The sequence below is a fragment of the Misgurnus anguillicaudatus genome, chromosome 23, assembly GCF_027580225.2.
Source record: "Misgurnus anguillicaudatus chromosome 23, ASM2758022v2, whole genome shotgun sequence".
Taxonomy (NCBI): domain Eukaryota; kingdom Metazoa; phylum Chordata; class Actinopteri; order Cypriniformes; family Cobitidae; genus Misgurnus; species Misgurnus anguillicaudatus.
This window is the reverse complement of record NC_073359.2, coordinates 36,161,800-36,183,120: the sequence shown is the minus strand read 5'-3', so window position 1 is coordinate 36,183,120 and position 21,321 is coordinate 36,161,800. Positions and strand designations below refer to the sequence as shown.

At 38.5% G+C, this 21,321-nt stretch overlaps 3 protein-coding genes across 5 annotated transcripts; 2 read left to right on the top strand and 1 right to left on the bottom strand.

The window, feature by feature from the left end:
- Window positions 1-5,095: 5,095 nt before the first annotated feature.
- On the bottom strand, window positions 5,096-11,102 carry LOC129453262 (ADP-ribosylation factor-like protein 8A). Its single transcript, XM_055217411.2, has 7 exons — window positions 10,866-11,102; window positions 7,656-7,736; window positions 7,454-7,527; window positions 7,281-7,374; window positions 7,015-7,082; window positions 6,860-6,930; window positions 5,096-6,774 (listed from the first exon to the last, which is right to left on the bottom strand). Exons 1-7 carry the CDS (start codon window positions 10,986-10,988, stop codon window positions 6,725-6,727), a joined length of 561 nt encoding a protein of 186 aa, XP_055073386.1. The 5' UTR covers window positions 10,989-11,102; the 3' UTR covers window positions 5,096-6,724.
- Window positions 11,103-11,902: 800 nt separating this feature from the next.
- On the top strand, window positions 11,903-15,763 carry LOC141359241 (bombesin receptor-activated protein C6orf89 homolog). The gene is made up of 8 exons (XM_073861335.1): window positions 11,903-12,059; window positions 12,258-12,788; window positions 12,871-13,037; window positions 13,127-13,259; window positions 14,025-14,143; window positions 14,231-14,366; window positions 14,439-14,562; window positions 14,656-15,763. The coding sequence occupies exons 2-8, from the start codon at window positions 12,600-12,602 to the stop codon at window positions 14,736-14,738; spliced, it is 951 nt and encodes a 316-aa protein (XP_073717436.1). The 5' UTR covers window positions 11,903-12,059; window positions 12,258-12,599; the 3' UTR covers window positions 14,739-15,763.
- Window positions 15,764-16,611: 848 nt separating this feature from the next.
- Window positions 16,612-20,809, top strand: LOC129453264 (zinc finger protein 76). Of its 3 annotated transcripts, none has more exons than XM_073861332.1 (13): window positions 16,612-16,693; window positions 17,432-17,508; window positions 17,693-17,779; window positions 18,662-18,739; window positions 18,827-18,957; window positions 19,038-19,109; window positions 19,188-19,304; window positions 19,380-19,761; window positions 19,839-20,036; window positions 20,123-20,211; window positions 20,279-20,377; window positions 20,451-20,555; window positions 20,639-20,809. In XM_073861332.1, exons 2-13 carry the CDS (start codon window positions 17,436-17,438, stop codon window positions 20,720-20,722), a joined length of 1,515 nt encoding a protein of 504 aa, XP_073717433.1. In that variant the 5' UTR covers window positions 16,612-16,693; window positions 17,432-17,435; the 3' UTR covers window positions 20,723-20,809. The 3 variants fall into 3 exon arrangements, with proteins under 3 accessions (XP_073717433.1, XP_073717435.1, XP_073717434.1); XM_073861334.1 differs by lacking the exon at window positions 16,612-16,693 and adding an exon at window positions 16,895-16,918; XM_073861333.1 differs by lacking the exon at window positions 16,612-16,693 and adding an exon at window positions 16,963-16,987.
- Window positions 20,810-21,321: the final 512 nt, after the last annotated feature.

The window sequence follows — 21,321 nt, the reverse complement described above, 5'->3', positions numbered from 1 at the left end:
GGGGTTAGAATGGGGTAACAAGTCATTTGGAGCGGATTATAAACGCTCTGTGATGAGCGCATGCGCAGATAGACATCCAGCGTCCCGATGTGTACGGTGATGCTAACTACATGAAAGTTCTTCACATTATGGTGCAGATATTAAAGTTGTAAACAAAAATTATAATAATATTTCTGATAATGACACTATATTTGGTCTATTACGCAATGTTGAGGAAGATACTTTAAATCTGTAGTTGGACAGTTAAACAGCTAAGCTACACATAAACGTAGTTAGCGGTTAGCTAGAAGTGGTTCTCAAACTTTTTCAGCATGCGGCCCCCCTTGTGTACGGCGCATTCCTTCGCGCCCCCCCCAAAGAAAATGAATGACAAGAAACTGTTTTAAAAATCAGCATTTAATTACACAAAACATACTAAATGATACAAAGTAGTGCTGTTGATTAGTAGTCTTATTTTTTTAGGTTTAATTGCACAGAATTCATGATAAATTAATTTATTTTATAAAATGTCATAAAACTAGGGCCCCCCTGGCACCATCTCGTGGCCCCCCTGGGGGCCCCGGCCCCCAGTTTCAAACCCATACAGCAAAAAAATACATTTATCTGACCAAAATATGTTTTAAAATAAATGCTAAATGCATTTTGTAGAAAGTAAAGCTTAATTAAAAGTTATTTTTGAATTTAGAAATATATTTAGTTTTAACCTTTATATATCAAGATATACTATATCAAAAACAAAGTTACATTTCTAAAGAATATTATATTTAAGTATTTTATATTTAATTTTAACCTTTTTAAACCTGTTATGTTTGTAACATAGTTTTTTTCATGCTGATGTGAATGTATTTCCTTGGATTGAAGTATACAGAGACTAAATATATTTTTGATGCTTTAAAATTTATTTATTTTAAAATATATTTCAAAACATAAAAAAATTGACCGAGCCCCTAAGGTGACATTGACGTAAAAAAAATCAAAAGTTTAGTTTCATGTGCTCACGCGAAACCTTTATGTGCCGATTTTTTTTAAAGTTTAGTTTCACGTGCGCACGCGATAGTTTTACGTTTGCACACAAAAGTTTTACGTGAGCATGCGATAGTTTTATGTGCGTACACGAAACTAAACTTTAATTAATTTTTGCTCCATGTCCCCTTAGGGCTCCGTAATAATTGACATAAAATATCTGTGAAAAATATTTTCTGTTAACATATTTCAAAATATATTTTTTGGCCATTTTTGGTATATTTTAAAATATATTTAAAATGATACAGTATATTTTTGCTGTATGAGAAAAACTGAAACGTGTAGTCTGCTTAGATTTTTTTATTGACATTGTATATTACAAATAACTAAATAATTATTAATGAATAAATGTAAGTTAGCATGACAGCTTGTTTTTAACTGTGATTATGATGCAATGCACTCGATCACAGTTCAGTTGTCATGGTTTAGTATTCAGGTGAACACAGTTTGTTGCATCACATACGTGCTCTGATTAACGTTTTCATTTAACTGTTAAACGTTATATATATTAAACGTATATATATATACTTATAATTGTAAATATGTAAAACATACATACATAAAAACATGACTATATTATTGTAGAGTTTTAAGGCTACATTGATCTGCTGAGAAACTATGGATCAGTGTGAATCAAATGAGGATCTCTCAAGGGAGGTTTTGCTCACAAATTTGCCCTCAAAATATAGTTAAGTAGACCCACATATTCACAAATAAAAGCTTGTTTTGTTGTGATCCACCAGCACACAGATGAGAATTCATAAATGAATATCATCACTGTACGGGACAAAAAGCTGCTTTCACTCCAAAGTGGAAAATATGATAAATCACAGCACTGAATGAACACAAAAGTACCAAGGTATCATAGTAACACCGTATTTTTGAACATGATAACATTGTAAAACCATGTTAGATGTCATAAAACCAAACATTTCATTTTTGTTTTGTTTTTAGGTTATTTAAGAGAAGATGCTTCATAGAGAGTGTGTGTGTGTGTGTGAGATGTGTGTTTTGTGTGGGAGCCAGCAGTTCAGTTTGTTTTGTTCTGTAGAAACTCTGTGTGTGTGAAAGAAAGAGAGAGAAAGAGAAAGAAAGAGAGAGAGATTTTGTCTTTCACTATGGAAACACAGTGATAGCTCATCTCCAGATCTCTGTGGGTTCAGCGGAACCGAATCGTCAGCAGCGCCGTGGGGTTTGACGTCTCATCCACGGCAGCAGGAAGACCGCTGGATTCTGCTGTGATTCACACTGACCCGTCGGATCAGACCCGGTCGCCACGTCCTCTTAGACATCCGACATCTCCATGACAACCACTGAACTCTGACCTCTGCTCTTCTCACATCCTACCAGCTGAATAAAATAACACACACAAAGCCATGCAGAGGCAGACGGGCCGATCCAAAACCAACAGCAGTTTAGAGGTCCAACTATGAAACACAGAGAAGATTGACTCTATAAAAGCAACAACACACTGCCAGCACAGCTTGATTTCCTGTCTGTGTGTGTAGTTAATAATGTGTTAGTGTGTTGGGTTAACACAACATTTGTATAGTTTCTGTGAAACTTGTGGAATAATCACCATATCATGTCAGTGATTACAGGGTCTTAATACATGGTATGTTCTGAGGTGTTTTAGGGTGTTGTGGGATATTTTAGGTGTTTTTTAGGCTGTTGTGTGATGTTTTAAGTGTTTTTAGTTTTTCCGAGAGGTTTTATGGTGTTGTGTGATGTTTTAAGTGTTTATAGGCTGTTGTGGGAGGTTATAAAGGTATTGTGGGATGTTTTATGTGTTTTTTTTTTGTTTGTTTTTCCGAGAGGTTTTATGGTGTTGTGGGATGTTTTATGTGTTTTTAGGCTGTTGTGGGAGATTTTGTGGGAGGTTTTATGGTGTTGTTGTCAGGAACAGAGGTCGAATGAACCCAAACGCAAACGATATCGGGGAGTGAACATAGAACATTTATTACTTTAACATTAAACAAAAAGCCCACGAGGGGGCAAAATTCAACATAAAACATGATATATAAAACACAGACACAACTTGATTAACAAGACTAAAAACTAAACTAAAGAACAGCATAACAGACAGCATAACAAGGCACGAATGAACACAATGAACCAGCACAAGACAAGAGACAAGAGGAGATTAAATAGGGGAACTTAATAAGGGCAACACAGGTGCAAGGGATGAACTAATAATGAATAATTAACAGGGAGAACAAGCGGGGCAGGGACTAGAGACAAGACACCAGAGGCACATGCCACAATAAACAAGGCATGAGCCTCCACATGAAACAAGAGACTGTCAGGACCCTGCCATCACTATAAAACATAAATATAAAACAGACTCTTGTGGCAGAGTCCTGACAGTTGTGGGATGTTTTAAGTGTTTTAAGGCTGTTGTGGGAGGTTTTATGTGGTTTTTAGTTTTTTCTGAGAGGTTTTACAGTGTTGTGGGATGTTTTAAGTGAGGTATTGTGGAATGTTTCATGTGGTTTTAGTTGTTTTAGATGTTGTAAGGTGTTGTGGAAGGTTTATGTGATTTTTAGGGTGTTCTGAGAGGTTGTTAGGGTATTGTGGGATGTTTTATGTTGTTTTTAGTTTTTTTTGAAAGGTGCTAAGGTGTTGTGGGAGGTGTAATGTGATTTTTAGGGTGTTGTGAGAGGTGTTTAGGGTATTGTGGGATGTGTTATGTGGTTTTAGTTTTTTTTATTTATGGTTTTACGGTGTTGTGGGAGGTTTTATGTGATTTTTAGGGTGTTGTGGGATGTTTTATGTGGTTTTAGTTTTTTTTAAAGGTTTTACGGTGTTGTGGGAGGTTCTTAGGGGTTTGTGAGAGGTTTTTATTGTATTGTGGAATGTTTTTTTTTTTAAGGTTTTAGGGTTTTGTGAAAGGTTTTTATATGATTTTTAGAGTGCTGTAAGATGTTTTTACACTGTAAAAAAATTCTGTAGAAATTACAGTATTAATGGGTATTACTGGCAACTAGCTGCCAGTAACTTACTGTAGATTTTACATTTCTGTTATTTACTGGCAACATTTTGTTCAAAGTTAAATGAACATGAAACGTTTTTTGACTTTATCTTCTACAGTAAGTTACTGGCAACCAGCTGCAAAATTACAGCAAATTTTTTAGAGTGTATGTGGTTTTATATTTTTAGAGGATTTAAGACAATGTGAGATGTTTTTAGCGTGTTGTGGGAGGTTTTATGTGGTTTGTAGGGTTTTTTGAGAACTTTTAGGGTGTTGTTGTGATGTTTTGGGGTGTTGTATGATGTTATTGTGTGGTTAGGGGTTATATGGTGTTGTGAGACGTTTTTATGTGGTTTATAGGGGTTTTGAGAGGTTTTAGGGTGTTGTGAGATGTGTTTAGGGTGTTGTGGAATGTTTTAGTGTTTAAAGAGGTTTTGTGTGGATTTTAGGGTGTTGTGTGAGGTTGTTTTGTGGTTTTGGTGTTGTGTGGAATCTAGTGTCTTGTGTGAGGTAGCTTTATGTTTTTGATGGTGTTGCCTGGGTTCGTCCATTGTCATTCTGTGTTTTTTTCACTTTATCATCCAGCAGGTGAGAACCGTAAATAAAACATTTCTCCTTAACATATTTGTTGTGACCCTGGATACATTGTTAGTCTTGTTCTATCCTAACAAACCATACATTAATGAAAGCTTATTTATTTAGCTTTTGGATGAACTAAATCTCAATTAAAAATGACCCTTAAGACATTTAGTGTTAGAAGTAACAATAACATTAACGTCTTTTAACCCCAACCTGTTGGTTCTGAGTCTGTATGTTAACATCACGAAATGACTTAAGGATAAATTAACTTTGAATTTTTTTTCAACAGATGGTAAATTATAACTCTACACATTTCTGATGACTCAGTAACTGAATTCATTCATACATTGAATCTCTAAGAGAAATATGTGTATCTGCTGACCTCTAGTGGAAATTATCTGACAAGAATATAAACACACTTACAACATACCACACACTATACACTGTAAGTGTGAGAGAAACATTACAAAGAATATAATTGAAACATTAAAAACATTTCAAGTTAAAGAAAGAAACAGGTGGTCTGAGGGGGAAATCATTTCATTTTCATTTTTAAATAATCTGTAATAACAATAACAACATGTACAGTTATCACCGCCAGGACAAGAGAATAAAAAGATTTCAGATGATGTCAACTGCTTTAAAAAGTTACTTTCTGATAAAGACGAAAAATATGTTCAGTAGTGAATATAATAGGACTCGATCCTGTCACATGCCCATTAACTTCAGCTTAATCATCCTGTAACTATGGCAACCTGCTCCATCCCAGAATGAACAAACTATTTAAACATTATGATCACTTAATGAGACATTAATATATCATTAATAAAACATATAACGACAGGTCTGTTAATTCTGCATTTGACCTCAATAATAAACAACACAAATTCAACATTGTGACAATTTCAGAAAGGTCTTGTAGATGTGTGTCGTAGTATAGACGAGACTTTACACAGAAATAAAAGTGTTTCATTAGTGGAGAAATTCTGTTAAACAACCAGATGAATATAAAATTATCACCAGTAGCAAAAGTTAACATAAAAAACGGCGTTTTAAAAATTAAATATTATCCTAATCTATATGACTGATCCATGCACACTAATACACACACACATACATAGATACACACATTCTCTCACACACACACAATACTTCTCTTCAGATTGCTGTGAATATGGGCGGGATTTTCTTTTTAATTATTATTAATATTATTATTATTATTATTATAGTACGCTAATCACAACAGGACAAACACCAGAAGATTCAGAGGGGCTTCGGCTTTTGGTTTAACTTTCTATTTACACGATCCCGTTTAAAAACACTGCCAACGAAAATGAGTAAAAACATGCCAAAAAATAACAAATTAATTAAAAATGTACATTTACATATGAATTTAACAGACGAGCGTTTGTTAACCGTTATGATTCAAGCAAAAATGTCGACACATGCAACAAAATAAAGTTAAAGCAAAATAATCAGGCACAAAAAAATGTACATCTGTCTCTCCCAAATATGAAAACCCTTCATAAAGATCAAACACTGACTGTCAGCAGGAGATACTGAGAATATACTTCATCTCTGCTGTAATGAATAAATCATTTACGTAGATTAACATAAAGTCCCAGAAAATAAAATAAAGACGACCGGTGAGATGTGAACAGGACGGACGTGTGAAGACTCGACTGACACCGTTTCTCTATTGCAGCTCGTCAGAGATCAAATCAATTAGATCCTGATGTGTTCTGCATACGCTCACCTTCCCAAAACTCATGGGAATGGGAATGGTCACCATGACAACAAACTCATGTCATCTGACTAGAGGCCAGAAACCTTTAAATATCAATCAACATCTATGATGTCACAGATCTGAGGATGACATCACAAGCTGTCAGAATAATGACTTGTGGTGAGTTTCACAGGATGAGAGCGCCATCTGCTGGTCAGGTGTCAGTTAACAACAACACAGCCATCAGATGATGAAACTGTCTGATGATGTTTGATCTGATCTCTGAACAAACATGCAACTGTAAAAAAACACAAGTAAAAAACCTTCAGACGGTGTAAATAATATCTGTTAGTTTATAAGAACAGCGGGAGGGGCGGATGAAATCGAGAGCGATGCTGTTCATCCAATCAGACGTCTCCTCATCCTCAGCTCCGCCTGGTTCGCGAGTGCTGGATCAGCCACTGTAGTGTGATGTCTGCAATACAGAAGCACAGTCTTCAGAAACATCTGACCAAAAACAACAAGAAATAAAGAAGAATTTAAATCTGTGAAGATCTCACCAATGTTGTCTTTCTCCTTGCAGGAAATTGAGTAACAGCAGATCTCTCGGTCCTGGATGGCTGACAAGTTCCTGTGGATCAGAAACATCTCATTAGATCTCACCAACATCTCAAACATCATGCAGAAGATTTCAGTAACAAAGTGATGAACTCACATTCTCTCAATCAGCTCCTTCTCATCCAGAGATCCAGGAAGATCTCGCTTGTTGCCCAAAACAAGAACCTGACAGAAGATATCAGAATAAAACTACAGCATCATCACATGTTCATTAAATCCTCTACAGGTTTCTTCAGCTTCTCTTCTGTTATTAAACTTTTCCATTACATGTCTAACATCAATCATATAAACAAGACTGAGCTGTGTAATAGAATAACTGGGAATACTGGGAATTGTTCCTCATGTATGATGGAGTGTACTCACAGGAATGCCCTGTAACTGTGGTTTATCTAACAAGTTGTGCAGCTCATTTTTAGACGCCTCAATTTTGTCTGGATCAGCTGCGTCGACCATATAACTGAGAGAGAGAGAGAGACAGACATGAAATAAGAGCTAGTTATTATACTAGTGATGATTAGTAATGCAGATATACTCACACTATAGCACTGACTCCACGACAGTATCGCTCCCACATACTCCTGAAACGCGGCTGTCCTCCGATATCCCACAACTACAACAGAAACACACACCCATTAAACACTCTACTCTTCTCACACACACACACACACACACACACACACACACACACACAAACACACACACACACACACACACACACACACACAGTGATCTACTCACTTTAATAGTGACGTTTCCTTTGGTGATCTTGCGCATGTTAAATCCGACTGTAGGGATCATGTCCTCACTGAACTGACCGGACTGCACAGAGAGAGAGAGAGAGAGAGAGAGAGAGAGAGAGAGAGAGAGAGAGAGAGAGAGAGAGAGAGAGAGAGAGAGAGAGAGAGAGAGAGAGAGAGAGAGAGAGAGAGAGAGAGAGAGAGCGCTGAGTGTAACAGTATTATTAACAGCATCTTGAGAACGTCCAGCAGGTGCAGATGTGATTTATAGCCTCTAAACTCAAACTGTATAAATCAATGATCTTCTAACAGTGTTTGTGTCATTAGTTATCAGTATCACACCTCCGATTGGATAGAATATCAGGTACCAATTGATTAAGGGACTGGGTCTGCTGATTTTTGTTTTTGATTGACAGCTGTCATAAACATCACAGATGCTGCTCATTGAGTCTGGTCTGATGATACTCTGTACCACCTGACGATACTGTATCTGATACATTGTGTCTGATCTGATCATGCTGTACCTGATACATTGTGTCTGATCTGATGATACTGTATCTGATACATTGTGTCTGATCTGATGATGCTGCATGATACATTGTGTCTGATCTGATGATGCTGTATCTTGATGATGCAGTGTCTGATCTGAAGATGCTGTATATGAAACATTGTGTCTGATCTGATGATGCTGTATATGAAACATTGCGTCTGATCTGATGATCGTGTATATGAAACATTGCGTCTCATATGATGATGCTGTATATGAAACATTGTGTCTGATCTGATGATGCTGTATATGAAACATTGCGTCTGATCTGATGATGCTGTATATGAAACATTGTGTCTGATCTGATGATGCTGTATATGAAACATTGTGTCTGATCTGATGATGCTGTATATGAAACATTGTGTCTGATCTAATGATGCTGTATCTGAAACACTGTGTCTGAACTGATGATGCTGTATGAGAAACATTCTGTATGATCAGATGATGCTGTATATGAAACATTGCGTCTGATCTGATGATGCTGTATATGAAACATTGCGTCTCATCTGATGATGCTGTATATGAAACATTGTGTCTGATTTGATGATGCTCTATATGAAACATTGTGTCTGATCTGATGATGCTGTATATGAAACATTGTGTCTGATCTGATGATGCTGTATATGAAACATTGTGTCTGATCTGATGATGCTGTATATGAAACATTGTGTCTGATCTGATGATGCTGTATATGAAACATTGTGTCTGATCTGATGATGCTGTATATGAAACATTGCGTCTGATCTGATGATGCTGTATATGAAACATTGTGTCTGATCTGATGATGCTGTATATGAAACATTGTGTCTGATCTGATGATGCTGTATATGAAACATTGTGTCTGATCTGATGATGCTGTATATGAAACATTGCGTCTGATCTGATGATGCTGTATATGAAACATTGTGTCTGATCTGATGATGCTGTATATGAAACATTGTGTCTGATCTGATGATGCTGTATATGAAACATTGTGTCTGATCTGATGATGCTGTATATGAAACATTGCGTCTGATCTGATGATGCTGTATATGAAACATTGTGTCTGATCTGATGATGCTGTATATGAAACATTGTGTCTGATCTAATGATGCTGTATCTGACACACTGTGTCTGACCTGATGATGCTGTATGAGATACATTGTGTTTGATCTGATGATGCTGTATGTGAAACATTGTGTCTGATCTGATGATGCTGTATATGAAACATTGCGTCTGATCTGATGATGCTGTATATGAAACATTGCGTCTCATCTGATGATGCTGTATATGAAACATTGTGTCTGATTTGATGATGCTCTATATGAAACATTGTGTCTGATCTGATGATGCTGTATATGAAACATTGCGTCTGATCTGATGATGCTGTATATGAAACATTGCGTCTCATCTGATGATGCTGTATATGAAACATTGTGTCTGATCTGATGATGCTGTATATGAAACATTGTGTCTGATCTGATGATGCTGTATATGAAACATTGTGTCTGATCTGATGATGCTGTATATGAAACATTGTGTCTGATCTGATGATGCTGTATATGAAACATTGCGTCTGATCTGATGATGCTGTATATGAAACATTGCGTCTCATCTGATGATGCTGTATATGAAACATTGCGTCTCATATGATGATGCTGTATATGAAACATTGTGTCTGATCTGATGATGCTGTATATGAAACATTGCGTCTGATCTGATGATGCTGTATATGAAACATTGTGTCTGATCTGATGATGCTGTATATGAAACATTGTGTCTGATCTGATGATGGTGTATGTGATACAGTGTGTCTGATCTGATGATGGTGTATGTGATACATTGTGTCTAATTTGAGGATGCTGTATATGAAACATTGTGTCTGATCTGATGATGCTGTATATGAAACATTGCGTCTGATCTGATGATGCTGTATATGAAACATTGCGTCTCATCTGATGATGCTGTATATGAAACATTGTGTCTGATTTGATGATGCTCTATATGAAACATTGTGTCTGATCTGATGATGCTGTATATGAAACATTGCGTCTCATCTGATGATCCTGTATATGAAACATTGTGTCTGATCTGATGATGCTGTATATGAAACATTGCGTCTGATCTGATGATGCTGTATATGAAACATTGCGTCTGATCTGATGATCCTGTATATGAAACATTGTGTCTGATCTGATGATCCTGTATATGAAACATTGTGTCTGATCTGATGATGCTGTGTCTGATCTAATGATGCTGTGTCTGATACACTGTGTCGGATCTGATGATACTGTATCCGATGCATGCTGTGTGTAATGATGCCATGTCTGATCTAATGATGCTGTATCTGACACACTGTGTCTGACCTGATGATCCTGTATGTGATACATTGTGTCCGATCTGATGATGCTGTATGCGATACACTGTGTCTGATTTGAGGATGCTGTATCTAATGATGCCGTGTCTGACCTAATGATGCTGTGTGATCTGCTGATCCTCTGCCTGATCTGATGACACTGTATCTGATACATTGTGTCTGATCTAATGATTCTGCGTGTGATCTGTTGATATTGTAAGTGACGGTGTGTGATCTGCTTATATTATAATTGATGGTGTGTCTATAATAAAGATCGGTAGGTTGCTCGGCTGCGGCCTACAGTAGAGTATAAAGAAACGCGCGATTACCGCGATGACGTTGACGAATGTGGTTTTCCCCGAGTACTGCAGTCCGACAAGCGTCAGCTCCATCTCCTCCTTCCAGAAGAGCGCCTTAAACCAATCCAACAGTTTATTAAATAACGCGATCATGATCGGCTGCGGGCTCGTGCTGTCAGGATCCGGATCTGATCTTCACTGCTCGTCCTTCCTCATTGGGTGGGGTTTCACATCCACGCACAGCTGATCCAAACAATGCGGGACACGAGCATGCGCGATCCACGCGGAGCGCCCCCTGCTGGATACGCGCAGGTGACGTCATCGTTCGTTAAAGCTGTGTTATTATTCATTTATGTAGTTATAGTTTATTTTTACTTAAGCTTTTGTCAGCTATTATTTGTTAATCTGTTTGCACTTTCAAAGGATTTTGCTGAAAACACAACATACATTGTAAATACTGTTAAAATATATTTTTTAATCAATATTATACATGTTTCTAGAATTTTTAATATAATATGCTGTGTAAAATATAATACAATATTAATAATATAATAACTACATTATAGTATACTAGGTTTTATGGGTTATAAATAAAATAAATAATTATAAGTTAATTCAGTCATGTTTAGTAGTTACTCATTTTTAGGATTAAATCGGTTTTGGTTAGGTAAATCTATTTTTGCTTAATATTTAATCAAATGTAGGTTTATTCAAACGTAACAAACATCGCTGATGTAGGCATTTAAAAATTGCTTTCAATTGTTAACCTCATAATTCTTTTTTTTTCTTTTTCTTGTGCAACTATTATTTTTTCCTTTCATTCTAGTTGTTGATTCCTGTTTGATATTGTTACAAATAAGTACAATTTTGTAAGTCTTTTGAAACTGTTGATTAAAAAAGGCATTTAAACCTTATTTGATAATTGGCAACGCAACTTTCACTTACTGAAAAATATATATGAGCATATATTTGAATGAATGAACCTTAAAACACGTCAATCCTGTTTAATAGTAATAAACACATGAATATGGACTAGAATGAACCAGTTTATTAAATTATATTTGTTATACAAGTTGAATGTTGAATGTGCCGCTGTGAATGAGAAGATGAGGAGTCGCGCGGCTTAGGCAGCGCTAGTACAGTTAGCATGAACGTGTGAGGAAAGTTTCTCGTAAAACATCTTAAAATCACACTACAGTCATCAGAAACCGTCCGGATGAGACAGTAAGATGATTTTAATGTATATTTACGTGGTTGTGTACATTTATGAAGATATAACGTTAGGTCGCGTTTGTGACAGTTTTAGCTTTAACTGCTAATCAGATAATAAACACGGTCTAGATGTGAATGAGAGTTATTTATTGTGATTAAGAGTGTTTTGATCGATAATGATTTCGTAATTCTCTGTAATATCTCTTTCAGAACTCATCGATCATGAAGACAAACGCGTTCCCACGCGATTTAGGTTAGAAAGCGTCTGTCAAACATATAAACAACACACACACGCACTTCATATACACAAACACACAATCACACACCTGTCAGACATCACTCATTCACAAACACACGCCCATTAGCCGTCTGACGTCACGCACACTAAACATATTATAACATCTGTCATAGACTCATTCAGGTGTACAACATACAATATTATACACAGACAGACACCTGTCACAGTGGATCTGCATTCACCTGAGGATGAGGATGATGATGATGAAGGACTGACTGCCCTGTGACACACACACACACATACACACACACAACATGGGCTCGTCTCTGAGTGAACCTTGTATCTATGATAAGTTATCAGAGAGTATAGATATACTGCGACAGTCCGGTTATCGTTATGGGATGTCAGAGAGAGAGATTGAGAGATTCATCAAACAGGTTCTGGAGACGAATGAACCCCGTCGAGATCCACCACAGTTTCCCATCCTCAGAGCGACAGTCAAGGTACAACAACCAATGATGTGACGTATTTAATTATAAATCTATCTATCAGAGTGGAAGTTAAAAGAATGAAATGTTGCTTTAGTTTTTAGTTGCTGTTGGGGTTCTGTTGATCGCTGTTTTAGCGTTCACATACCCACAGAGTCCCCCCCTCCTCGGACCCCTGAGGGCCACAGGACACAACTGGTCGTCCCCGCTGAGTCACATCCGTCTGCTGTCACTGCCCATCGCTAAAAAATACAACCTGCACGGTGAGGCGCTGAACACGCTTTGAGGCGCTCTTGTGCATGTTTATCTCATCATTATCTGAACATGTGACGTGTGCGTTTGCGTGTGCACGGATTTCATGAGTGGTGGGTCGCAGCTCAGGTCAACTGCTCCGCCTGCGCAGACGTGACTGCAGTGCTGGAACTGACTGATGTGTTAAGCGAGTCTGCAGTGATGCACAGAGAAACACAACCCATACTACTGAAGGTACACAGAGGGTTGCAAAATTACAGGAATTTTCAAGGCTGAAAACTTTTCATGGGAATTAACGGGAATAAACTGGAAATTTAATAAAAAAATAGCAGTGTTGCCTAAAACAGGGAACTTGAATGTAGTTTAAAAAAATAAAACCAACATGATTTAATGCAATTTCTACCCTGGTGCTTACTAGGGCTGGGCAAAAAAATTGATTTTTCGATTTGTTCTTTTTTCTGTAGTTGATTCAAAATCGATTCTCACAGGCCACAAATTGTTTTTTTCGCATTTTATTTCCGCAAACATTGAACGTAAGATTAACGTTAATCTAATTACTAGTTTTCTCCACTAGATGTCACCCTTTTTTTGCCTTGCGCTGTGTAGCGAGAGACGAGACACATTAATTAATTCATTAATTAATTCAGTCTATATTCAAATATATTCTAATATAATATAATATTCTATATAATCTACATTCATTGAGTTGAATAGAGAATCGGGTATAAAATCGAGTCGAGAATCGGAATCGAATTGATAGCTTGTGAATCGATCTGGAACATCTAAAGCGATACCCAGCCCTAGTGCTTACTGATGGGCCATTGAATTTCTATTGTTTCCGATTTGGAATATTTCCAAAATTCCCCAGATTAAGCTCCCATGGAAAGTTTCTGCCCCTGTGCAACCCTAGGTAAACACAAGATGTTCCTCACAGGTGTGTGTGTCTCTTCTGATGGTGGTTCATAATGTGTGTGTGTTTGTTGTGTTGTGTGTGTTAAGGGTGGAGAGTCTGTGTCTCAGCGTGTTTCTCAGCTGGATCAGTTTTCAAGAGTTTCTCACTTCAGCGTTTCAAAGCCGGAGACAAACACACAATCACCCGCTAACATCAGTCTGATCTGGTAACATTCTTACACTTTCATGAGATTAGAATGACTCCTGGTATTATTGTCTGTCTGTCTGACTGTCTCTCTGTCTGTCATCTTCAGGAGTTTCTCATCCAGTCGGAAAGAGACGATTTTCCAATGGCTGTTTCCTGACGTCGAGCTCTGCCCCCTGCTGAACAACACAGGAACTACACCGCAACACTGTGAGCTGACCGACAACACGAGCTCTCAAATCAGGGTGAGATTTTGTGTCTGTTTGTGTTGAGTGAGAAAGTGATGTGTTGTGTAATCGTACAGGTTTGTGTTACAGAGAGAGCAGGTGATGGGTTGGCTGGTGGTTGCTGAGGGATCTCCTGCCGTTGGTGTTCGTCCTGTCCAACGATGTGAAAAACACTGCAGATCTTTTAACCTGTGGCTTGAGCCGGGAGATATGGGTGAGAGCGCACGCACACTGAGCGTCCAACAACCTTCACGAATCTTATTTTGATTCGATAAAACAATAAATCATCATTATATATCTTCCACAGTCTACGCAGATCCACGCTACTGGATTACAGAGCTGTTCCCGGGGCAAGGTCAGAACATTGTTTGTGACGTACCGGTGCTCTGAGGATTCACCTCACATGAACTTCTCTGTGCCAATGAGCTTCATTCGGTGTGAATGACACATTCCTGTCTCACGACCTCACTTCCTGAGATGCCGAACGTCACGCGGAGATCCTGAAACAGAGGAGAATCAGCTAATAATGCCTCTCACAGAGTCTCAGGGTCTTTATGAAGATGACGAAGAAGAGTGTTTACCTGCGGATGTTCTCTCAGGTCTGGTTCTGATCCACAACCACTGACCGTAAGCAGATATCAGGAAATCAAACGTTTCTTTATTTTGATTTTGATACTCTTGACACGAAGATTCAGAAGTGATTTATCTCAGTGATTTTTGTCTGTTGAGCTCCAGTGATGCAGATCTGATTTTGTTTCATTCTTCACACACACACCGTCTTACGATTTGTGTTTAACTTAAAAAACACAAAGTTATTTTTTGCATGAAGATGAAACTTACTTTAAGCATTACAGTTATGACATCAATATGAGTCTAAAGTCTGTTTATTAAAATGCCAAAGAAAAAAAAGATGAGGTTTAATTAGTAAAGAATTCACATTTATTTTAATTGCGTCCTACAGGATGAAGACTTTTTACTATATTTGTGTATTTTTGTGATTACAACCGAAATGTTGGGGGAATATGATTTCACGGCAAATAATCTACATGCTTTTGAAAAACAAGCTTAATGCAAATATAATCTCTCATCTGCCGTTCCTGCTGATCAGCCAATCAAAGCACTTTAAATGTTTGTCATCAGCCGATGATGTCACATCCTGTTAGAACTCTTGTAGAGTCACATCTGTCTCAGTGTGTAACATGCAGGGTTAGGTTGATGTTTTACTAGTAGGGATTGCACACTTTTCTCAACCAATCAGAGACTGTTGAATGTCATGACGTCATAACACGCCGTGTAATCAGACTGTACTGATGGTTAATCGGTTATAGTTTGGATAGATGATGTTTATTCTCTTGAGTTGAATCAGTGTAAATAATAATAATAAGATGTTTATGTGTGACTAATATGATTCAGAGATTTATGTTTTACTTTAGGATTTACACAGTAAACAAATGTTGCTGTTGATTAAACGATTTGTTTGGTGTTTTATTCATGACTGAATCATCTAAACATATGATTTTAGAAACATGTAAATAATATTTGTGTATTACTGGGCATTTAGTTGTAATTATTATTTAACATGAGTGTTATAATTCATAATTCACACCTAAATATAAATTACTTGCCTTTAAAACCACATGAAATAGATTTATAGTTAAATGTTGAATATTTTGGGGTTGTTTTGATTTGGCTTCACGTGACTGTTTCATACTTCTTCAAACTTCCGCTTCCTGGTCATGAGCGCGAGCTAGCAGCGCAGAGAGAAGCCGAAGTATGCGCGTTACCGCGGCGAGTGTGATGCTGACAGCAGGGGGCGCGCAGCGGCTCACACACAACATCATTTGATTCAGTTTACATTTTGCATTGTTGTAAAGCAGCTTTACAGATAATGTATAGAAATAATACAAATAAATGCTAGGAAACAGCAAAATTATAACTTTCACAGGATTATATAATGTTTATTAAACTGACTTTAAATATTTTTTTGCATTTATTTATATTTTCTTGTGAATGTATTATTCATTAGAAACTAAACAGACTGCTGTGTATGTAGTTAGCTGTAGACAACAATTAAGACTATTCATTGTTTTGTTTTTTTTAAGTCCAGTCATGTTTATCAGATTATTTGCATTTGTGGGTCTAAATGTTACGTATAAATAACTTAAAAATATATAATAAACATGTTTATTATTTATAAGATAAACTAAAGAAAACTCTGATTCGCGTTGAGTATGATTATAGCACTGAGCCGAGCAGCGACGCCTGCAGGCCTCGTGTGTATCTGCAGTCGATGCAGTCGTCTGCGCAGATCTGCTGCGTGCGCGCGTGTCGAGCTGCTGGCGGTGGTGAGTATCCCAGACTGCGCTGCTGCTGCTGATGCACGAGTGAATTGTGGGATAGTGGAGGACACACGCGCATTATTTCACTTTATAGTGCTGATCTAACTGCGCGTGTGTTTATATGTGTGTTTTACATGTGTGTGTGTTTCTGGCTGTCTGTGTGTGTGCGTGTGTGTGACACGAGGCATGTGGCCCTGCGCGTGTCTGTGCTGGCACTCATCATGCAGTAATGTAACTGTTACTGTATAATAACATCATGAAATTAACATGATGCTTCAAGGTTTTCCAAACATTACCATAGTACATCATGTAAAACACACCACATCATAGTAGTATTAGTGTAGACAGAAACACGTGTGTGTGATCAACAGCAGCACAGTTTTATATCATCTGCTGTTTTGTTTGTTATAAGTGTCTATTAATAGATGTTACAGTAGAAAAGTGTATCTGTTGCTTAGTGATATCAGTCAAACTGACAGACTGTTGCTTAGCAACAGTTTCTCCTACAATTACTATGGTCATCTGTGTCATATTTACTAATAATAGATAATAACATGTTAGCAACACAGAGGTCACTTTGGATAAAATCTGCTAAATGCATAAATGTAAATGTTTTATATTCTTGTGCTGTTGATGAAAACAGTGTGTTTATGTCTCTGTGATATATATAAAACTAACAGATGTTATATGTGACACATACACACAGAGATGTTATGTAATGACTTTAGACTGGTTGTGTTTTAGTGTTATGGAGGGTTTGGGTCTTCAGGCCGTGACTTTGGCTGACGGGTCGACCGCTTACATCCAACAGAGCGTCAACGGTGAGATTTACACTGAATACTTCAGCTTTCTTTACAGCAGATTTTATTTATGAATGTGTTATGAAGTCTCATAGATGATTGTACTTACTGTAATTCAATACACCAAACACCACAATGTCATGAGAATTTGTCATGAATACATTATCAAGGGTTGTGTCTATGATTTTGTGCTGTTGTGTGTTAGATGGGAGTGTGCTGGAGGAGGGAAACACTGTTCAACTGGAGGACGGATCTACAGCGTTTATTCAAAATATCACAGTACAACAGAAAGGTTTGTGTAACCCTGCGATCTCACATCAGATCACATTAGATCACATCATGTCAGATCAGGTCACATTAGATCATATCAGATCACATTAGATCACAGCATGTCAGATCACATCCGATCAGGTCACATCAGATCACATTAGATCACAGCATGTCAGATCAGGTCACATCAGATCACATTAGATCACATCAGATCACATATCAGGTCAGACCGTATCACATCAGATCACATTTGAGGTCAGATCATATCACATCAGATCATGTAAGATCACGTCAGATCACATCAGATCACATTAGATCACATATCAGGACAGATCGTATCACATCAGATTACATAAGATCACGTCAGATCACATTCGATCACATCAGATCACATTAGATCACAGCATGTCAGATCAGATCACATTAGATCACATCAGATCACAGCATGTCAGATCACATCAGATCACAGCATGTCAGATCAGATCACATCAGATCACATATCAGGTCAGACCGTATCACATCAGATCACATTTGAGGTCAGATCGTATCACATCAGATCACGTCAGATCACATCAGATCACATTAGATCACATATCAGGACAGATCGTATCACATCAGATTACATAAGATCACGTCAGATCACATTCGATCACAGCATGTCAGATCACATCCGATCAGGTCACATCAGATCACATTGGATCACAGCATGTCAGATCAGGTCACATCAGATCACATTTGAGGTCAGATCGTATCACATCAGGTTACGTAAGATCACGTCAGATCACATTAGATCACATCTTATCATGTCAGAACACATCAGATCACGTCAGATCCTATCAGATCAAGTGGCATCAGATCAGAGTAGGTTAAAAAGACACTGCTGAACCTGTGTGTGTTTGTGTAGAGTCAGTGGCGTTTGAGGACGGTCAGGCGGTGCAGCTCGAGGACGGATCGACCGCATACATTCATCACACACCTAAAGGTGTCACATTTACTCTTTACACACACTTCCATTACTCTCATATGAGTCTCTTACACATGTCTGACCTTTGACCTCTGCTTGTGACAGACGGTTATGACCCCAACGCAGTAGAGGTGGTTCAGCTGGAGGATGGCAGTACCGCATACATCCACCATCCATCCTCACTGCAGACAGGTGGCGCTCTGGAGACGGATGTGATGGGGAACTTCAGCACCAAGGTGTGATGTCATAGAGAAACATCAGACAGTCATACAGCAGTTCAATGAAAGTAACTGATGTCTGATTTAATCCCGTACAGACGATGACATCAGAGGGTGAGAATGATGAAAACACTGAGAACAGAAACAGAGCAGAACAGACCAACATACAGGTACAGACAGATGATGTGATGGTGTATTAACTCATGTGATGATGATGATGATGATGATGATGGTGTGTATGTGTTCAGGTGATGTATGAAGGGAAGCTCTGGAGCTCCAGTAAAGTTCAACAGGTTGGTGAGAAAACTTTTCACTGTGGTCACACGGGCTGTGGACGATACTACACCACAGCACATCATCTAAAGGTACGGTGACTTCCCACAATTCACAGCGCCAGACCCCAACTTCAGTGTAGTTTGACATCTGTTTGTGTCGCGCAGGTGCACGAGCGCTCTCACACAGGTGACCGGCCGTACAGGTGTGAGTTTCCCAGCTGCACTAAAGCCTTCGCCACCGGTTACGGTCTGAAGAGCCACCTGAGGACTCACACCGGAGAGAAACCATACAAATGCTCAGAGGACATGTGCTATAAAGCCTTCAAAACCTCGGGAGATCTCCAGAAACACCTGCGCACACACACAGGCGAGAAGCCCTTTAAATGTCCGTTCGAGGGCTGCGGACGTTCCTTCACGACATCAAACATACGCAAGGTTCATACGCGCACACACACAGGCGAGAGGCCGTATCTCTGTCCCGAGCCCTCGTGTGGAAGAGCGTTTGCAAGCGCTACCAACTACAAGAACCACCTGAGGATTCACACAGGTAACACACACACACACACATATACACACATACAGTGTTGTGTGTCTGTCATGATGATGTTGTTGTGCGTCTCTCAGGAGAGAAGCCCTATCTGTGTACGGTTCCCGGCTGTGGGAAGAGTTTTACCGAATATTCCAGTCTTTATAAACATCACGTGGTGCACACGCACTGTAAACCGTACACCTGCTGTCACTGCGGGAAAACTTACAGGCAGACGTCCACGCTGGCCATGCACAAACGCACCGCACACGGAGACTTCGACACAACGGAAGACGGTGAGATTGTCCATATATGTTAATGTACGTAAAAACAGTGCATTAATAACACATCAGCATCTCTCTTTATTTGTGTGTAAATGCAGAAGTTTTCAACAGCTCGCTGCAGCCCGCTGAGCAGAAGGTAAATGATGCTGAAGTTGCCATGGAAACAAGCAGCATCCTCACCTCACAGGTACTGTCTGTCTCTCTGTCAGAGGTCCTCGTGATCTTTCAGTGTGTAACCGGTTAATCACCCGCAGGTACTCGGCACGGCCGTCGCTATGGTAACCCAAGACGGAATCACTATCGATGGGCAGCCACATGTCACCATGGTTACCGCTGGAAAAGAGATGCAGCCGGTGGGTATTACGGGACGGCTGGTGATGCGTGCTTATCAGAACTGGAATCACTCATACTGTGTTCGTCCTGCAGGTCGCCATAGTAACGTCAGACGGCATCATGACGGAGATGAACTCATCTCAGTACCAACAGGTGGCGCTGTTGGCCACGGAGAACGGCACACAGATCGCAGTACAGGTCTGTAACACATTGTGCGTGTGTGTCTGTGTGGGTGTGTACTGGTTTAACTGTGTCTATGTGTACTGGTTGTGTATCAACAGTTAGAAGACCAGCAGACTTTAGAAGAAGCGATTACCATGGCAACAGCAGCGATCCAGCAGAGCGGACTGAGCTCAGATCAGTGAAGATCACAGAAGCCTCTGAATGTTTGTCACGGTGTTTTTTTACCTGCTGCTGTATGTGTAATAATAAAGATTAGTTTATATTTGTTATATGTTTGTGATGTCATATGGGGAAACTCATCACATGGTGAATTTTTACAGATTTTAGGTTTTGACACCACTGGATGATCGGGATTTTCAGAAACGGAATTTTGAGGAAAAACAGGTTTATAGAGAGGCAATGAAAATAAAAGCACAACAATCAAGTATTAGAAGTAGGGCTGTCAATAGATTAAAAAAATTAATCTAGATTAATCGCATGATTTCATGAGTTAACTGCGATTAATCGCAAATTAATCGCACATTTTTATCCATTCTAAATTTACCCTAATTTAACACTTTTCAGGTTTTTAATATTCTAATCATATATACATATATAGATGCTTTATGCAAATGTATGTTAACAACAGCCTGTTTACATTTTAACAGAATCACCAGCCATTGTTTTGTATATGAATTTTCCTTTCAGAAGATTTTTTTTCTCCATTTTTGTTTGCTGCTGCATCATTTGTGACATGTGCTGGCAAGTTGAGTCGGAATTAGCAAATTTAAAAAAAAAATAG

Excerpts from the sequence above, each read along its gene's own strand:
- LOC129453262 (XM_055217411.2), bottom strand. The coding sequence starts at position 10,988 with ATGATCGCGTTATTTAATAAACTGTTGGATTGGTTTAAGGCGCTCTTC. Across the intron at positions 7,737-10,865 it reads CATTCGTCAACGTCATCGCG|TCCGGTCAGTTCAGTGAGGA; the intron begins GTAATCGCGCGT and ends CTCTCTGTGCAG. Across the intron at positions 7,528-7,655 it reads AAGGAAACGTCACTATTAAA|TTGTGGGATATCGGAGGACA; the intron begins GTGAGTAGATCA and ends TTTCTGTTGTAG.
- LOC141359241 (XM_073861335.1), top strand. The coding sequence starts at position 12,600 with ATGGGCTCGTCTCTGAGTGAACCTTGTATCTATGATAAGTTATCAGAG. Across the intron at positions 13,260-14,024 it reads CACAACCCATACTACTGAAG|GGTGGAGAGTCTGTGTCTCA; the intron begins GTACACAGAGGG and ends GTGTGTGTTAAG. Across the intron at positions 14,563-14,655 it reads GCTTGAGCCGGGAGATATGG|TCTACGCAGATCCACGCTAC; the intron begins GTGAGAGCGCAC and ends TATCTTCCACAG.
- LOC129453264 (XM_073861332.1), top strand. The coding sequence starts at position 17,436 with ATGGAGGGTTTGGGTCTTCAGGCCGTGACTTTGGCTGACGGGTCGACC. Across the intron at positions 18,958-19,037 it reads TGGGGAACTTCAGCACCAAG|ACGATGACATCAGAGGGTGA; the intron begins GTGTGATGTCAT and ends AATCCCGTACAG. Across the intron at positions 20,378-20,450 it reads CTGGAAAAGAGATGCAGCCG|GTCGCCATAGTAACGTCAGA; the intron begins GTGGGTATTACG and ends TTCGTCCTGCAG.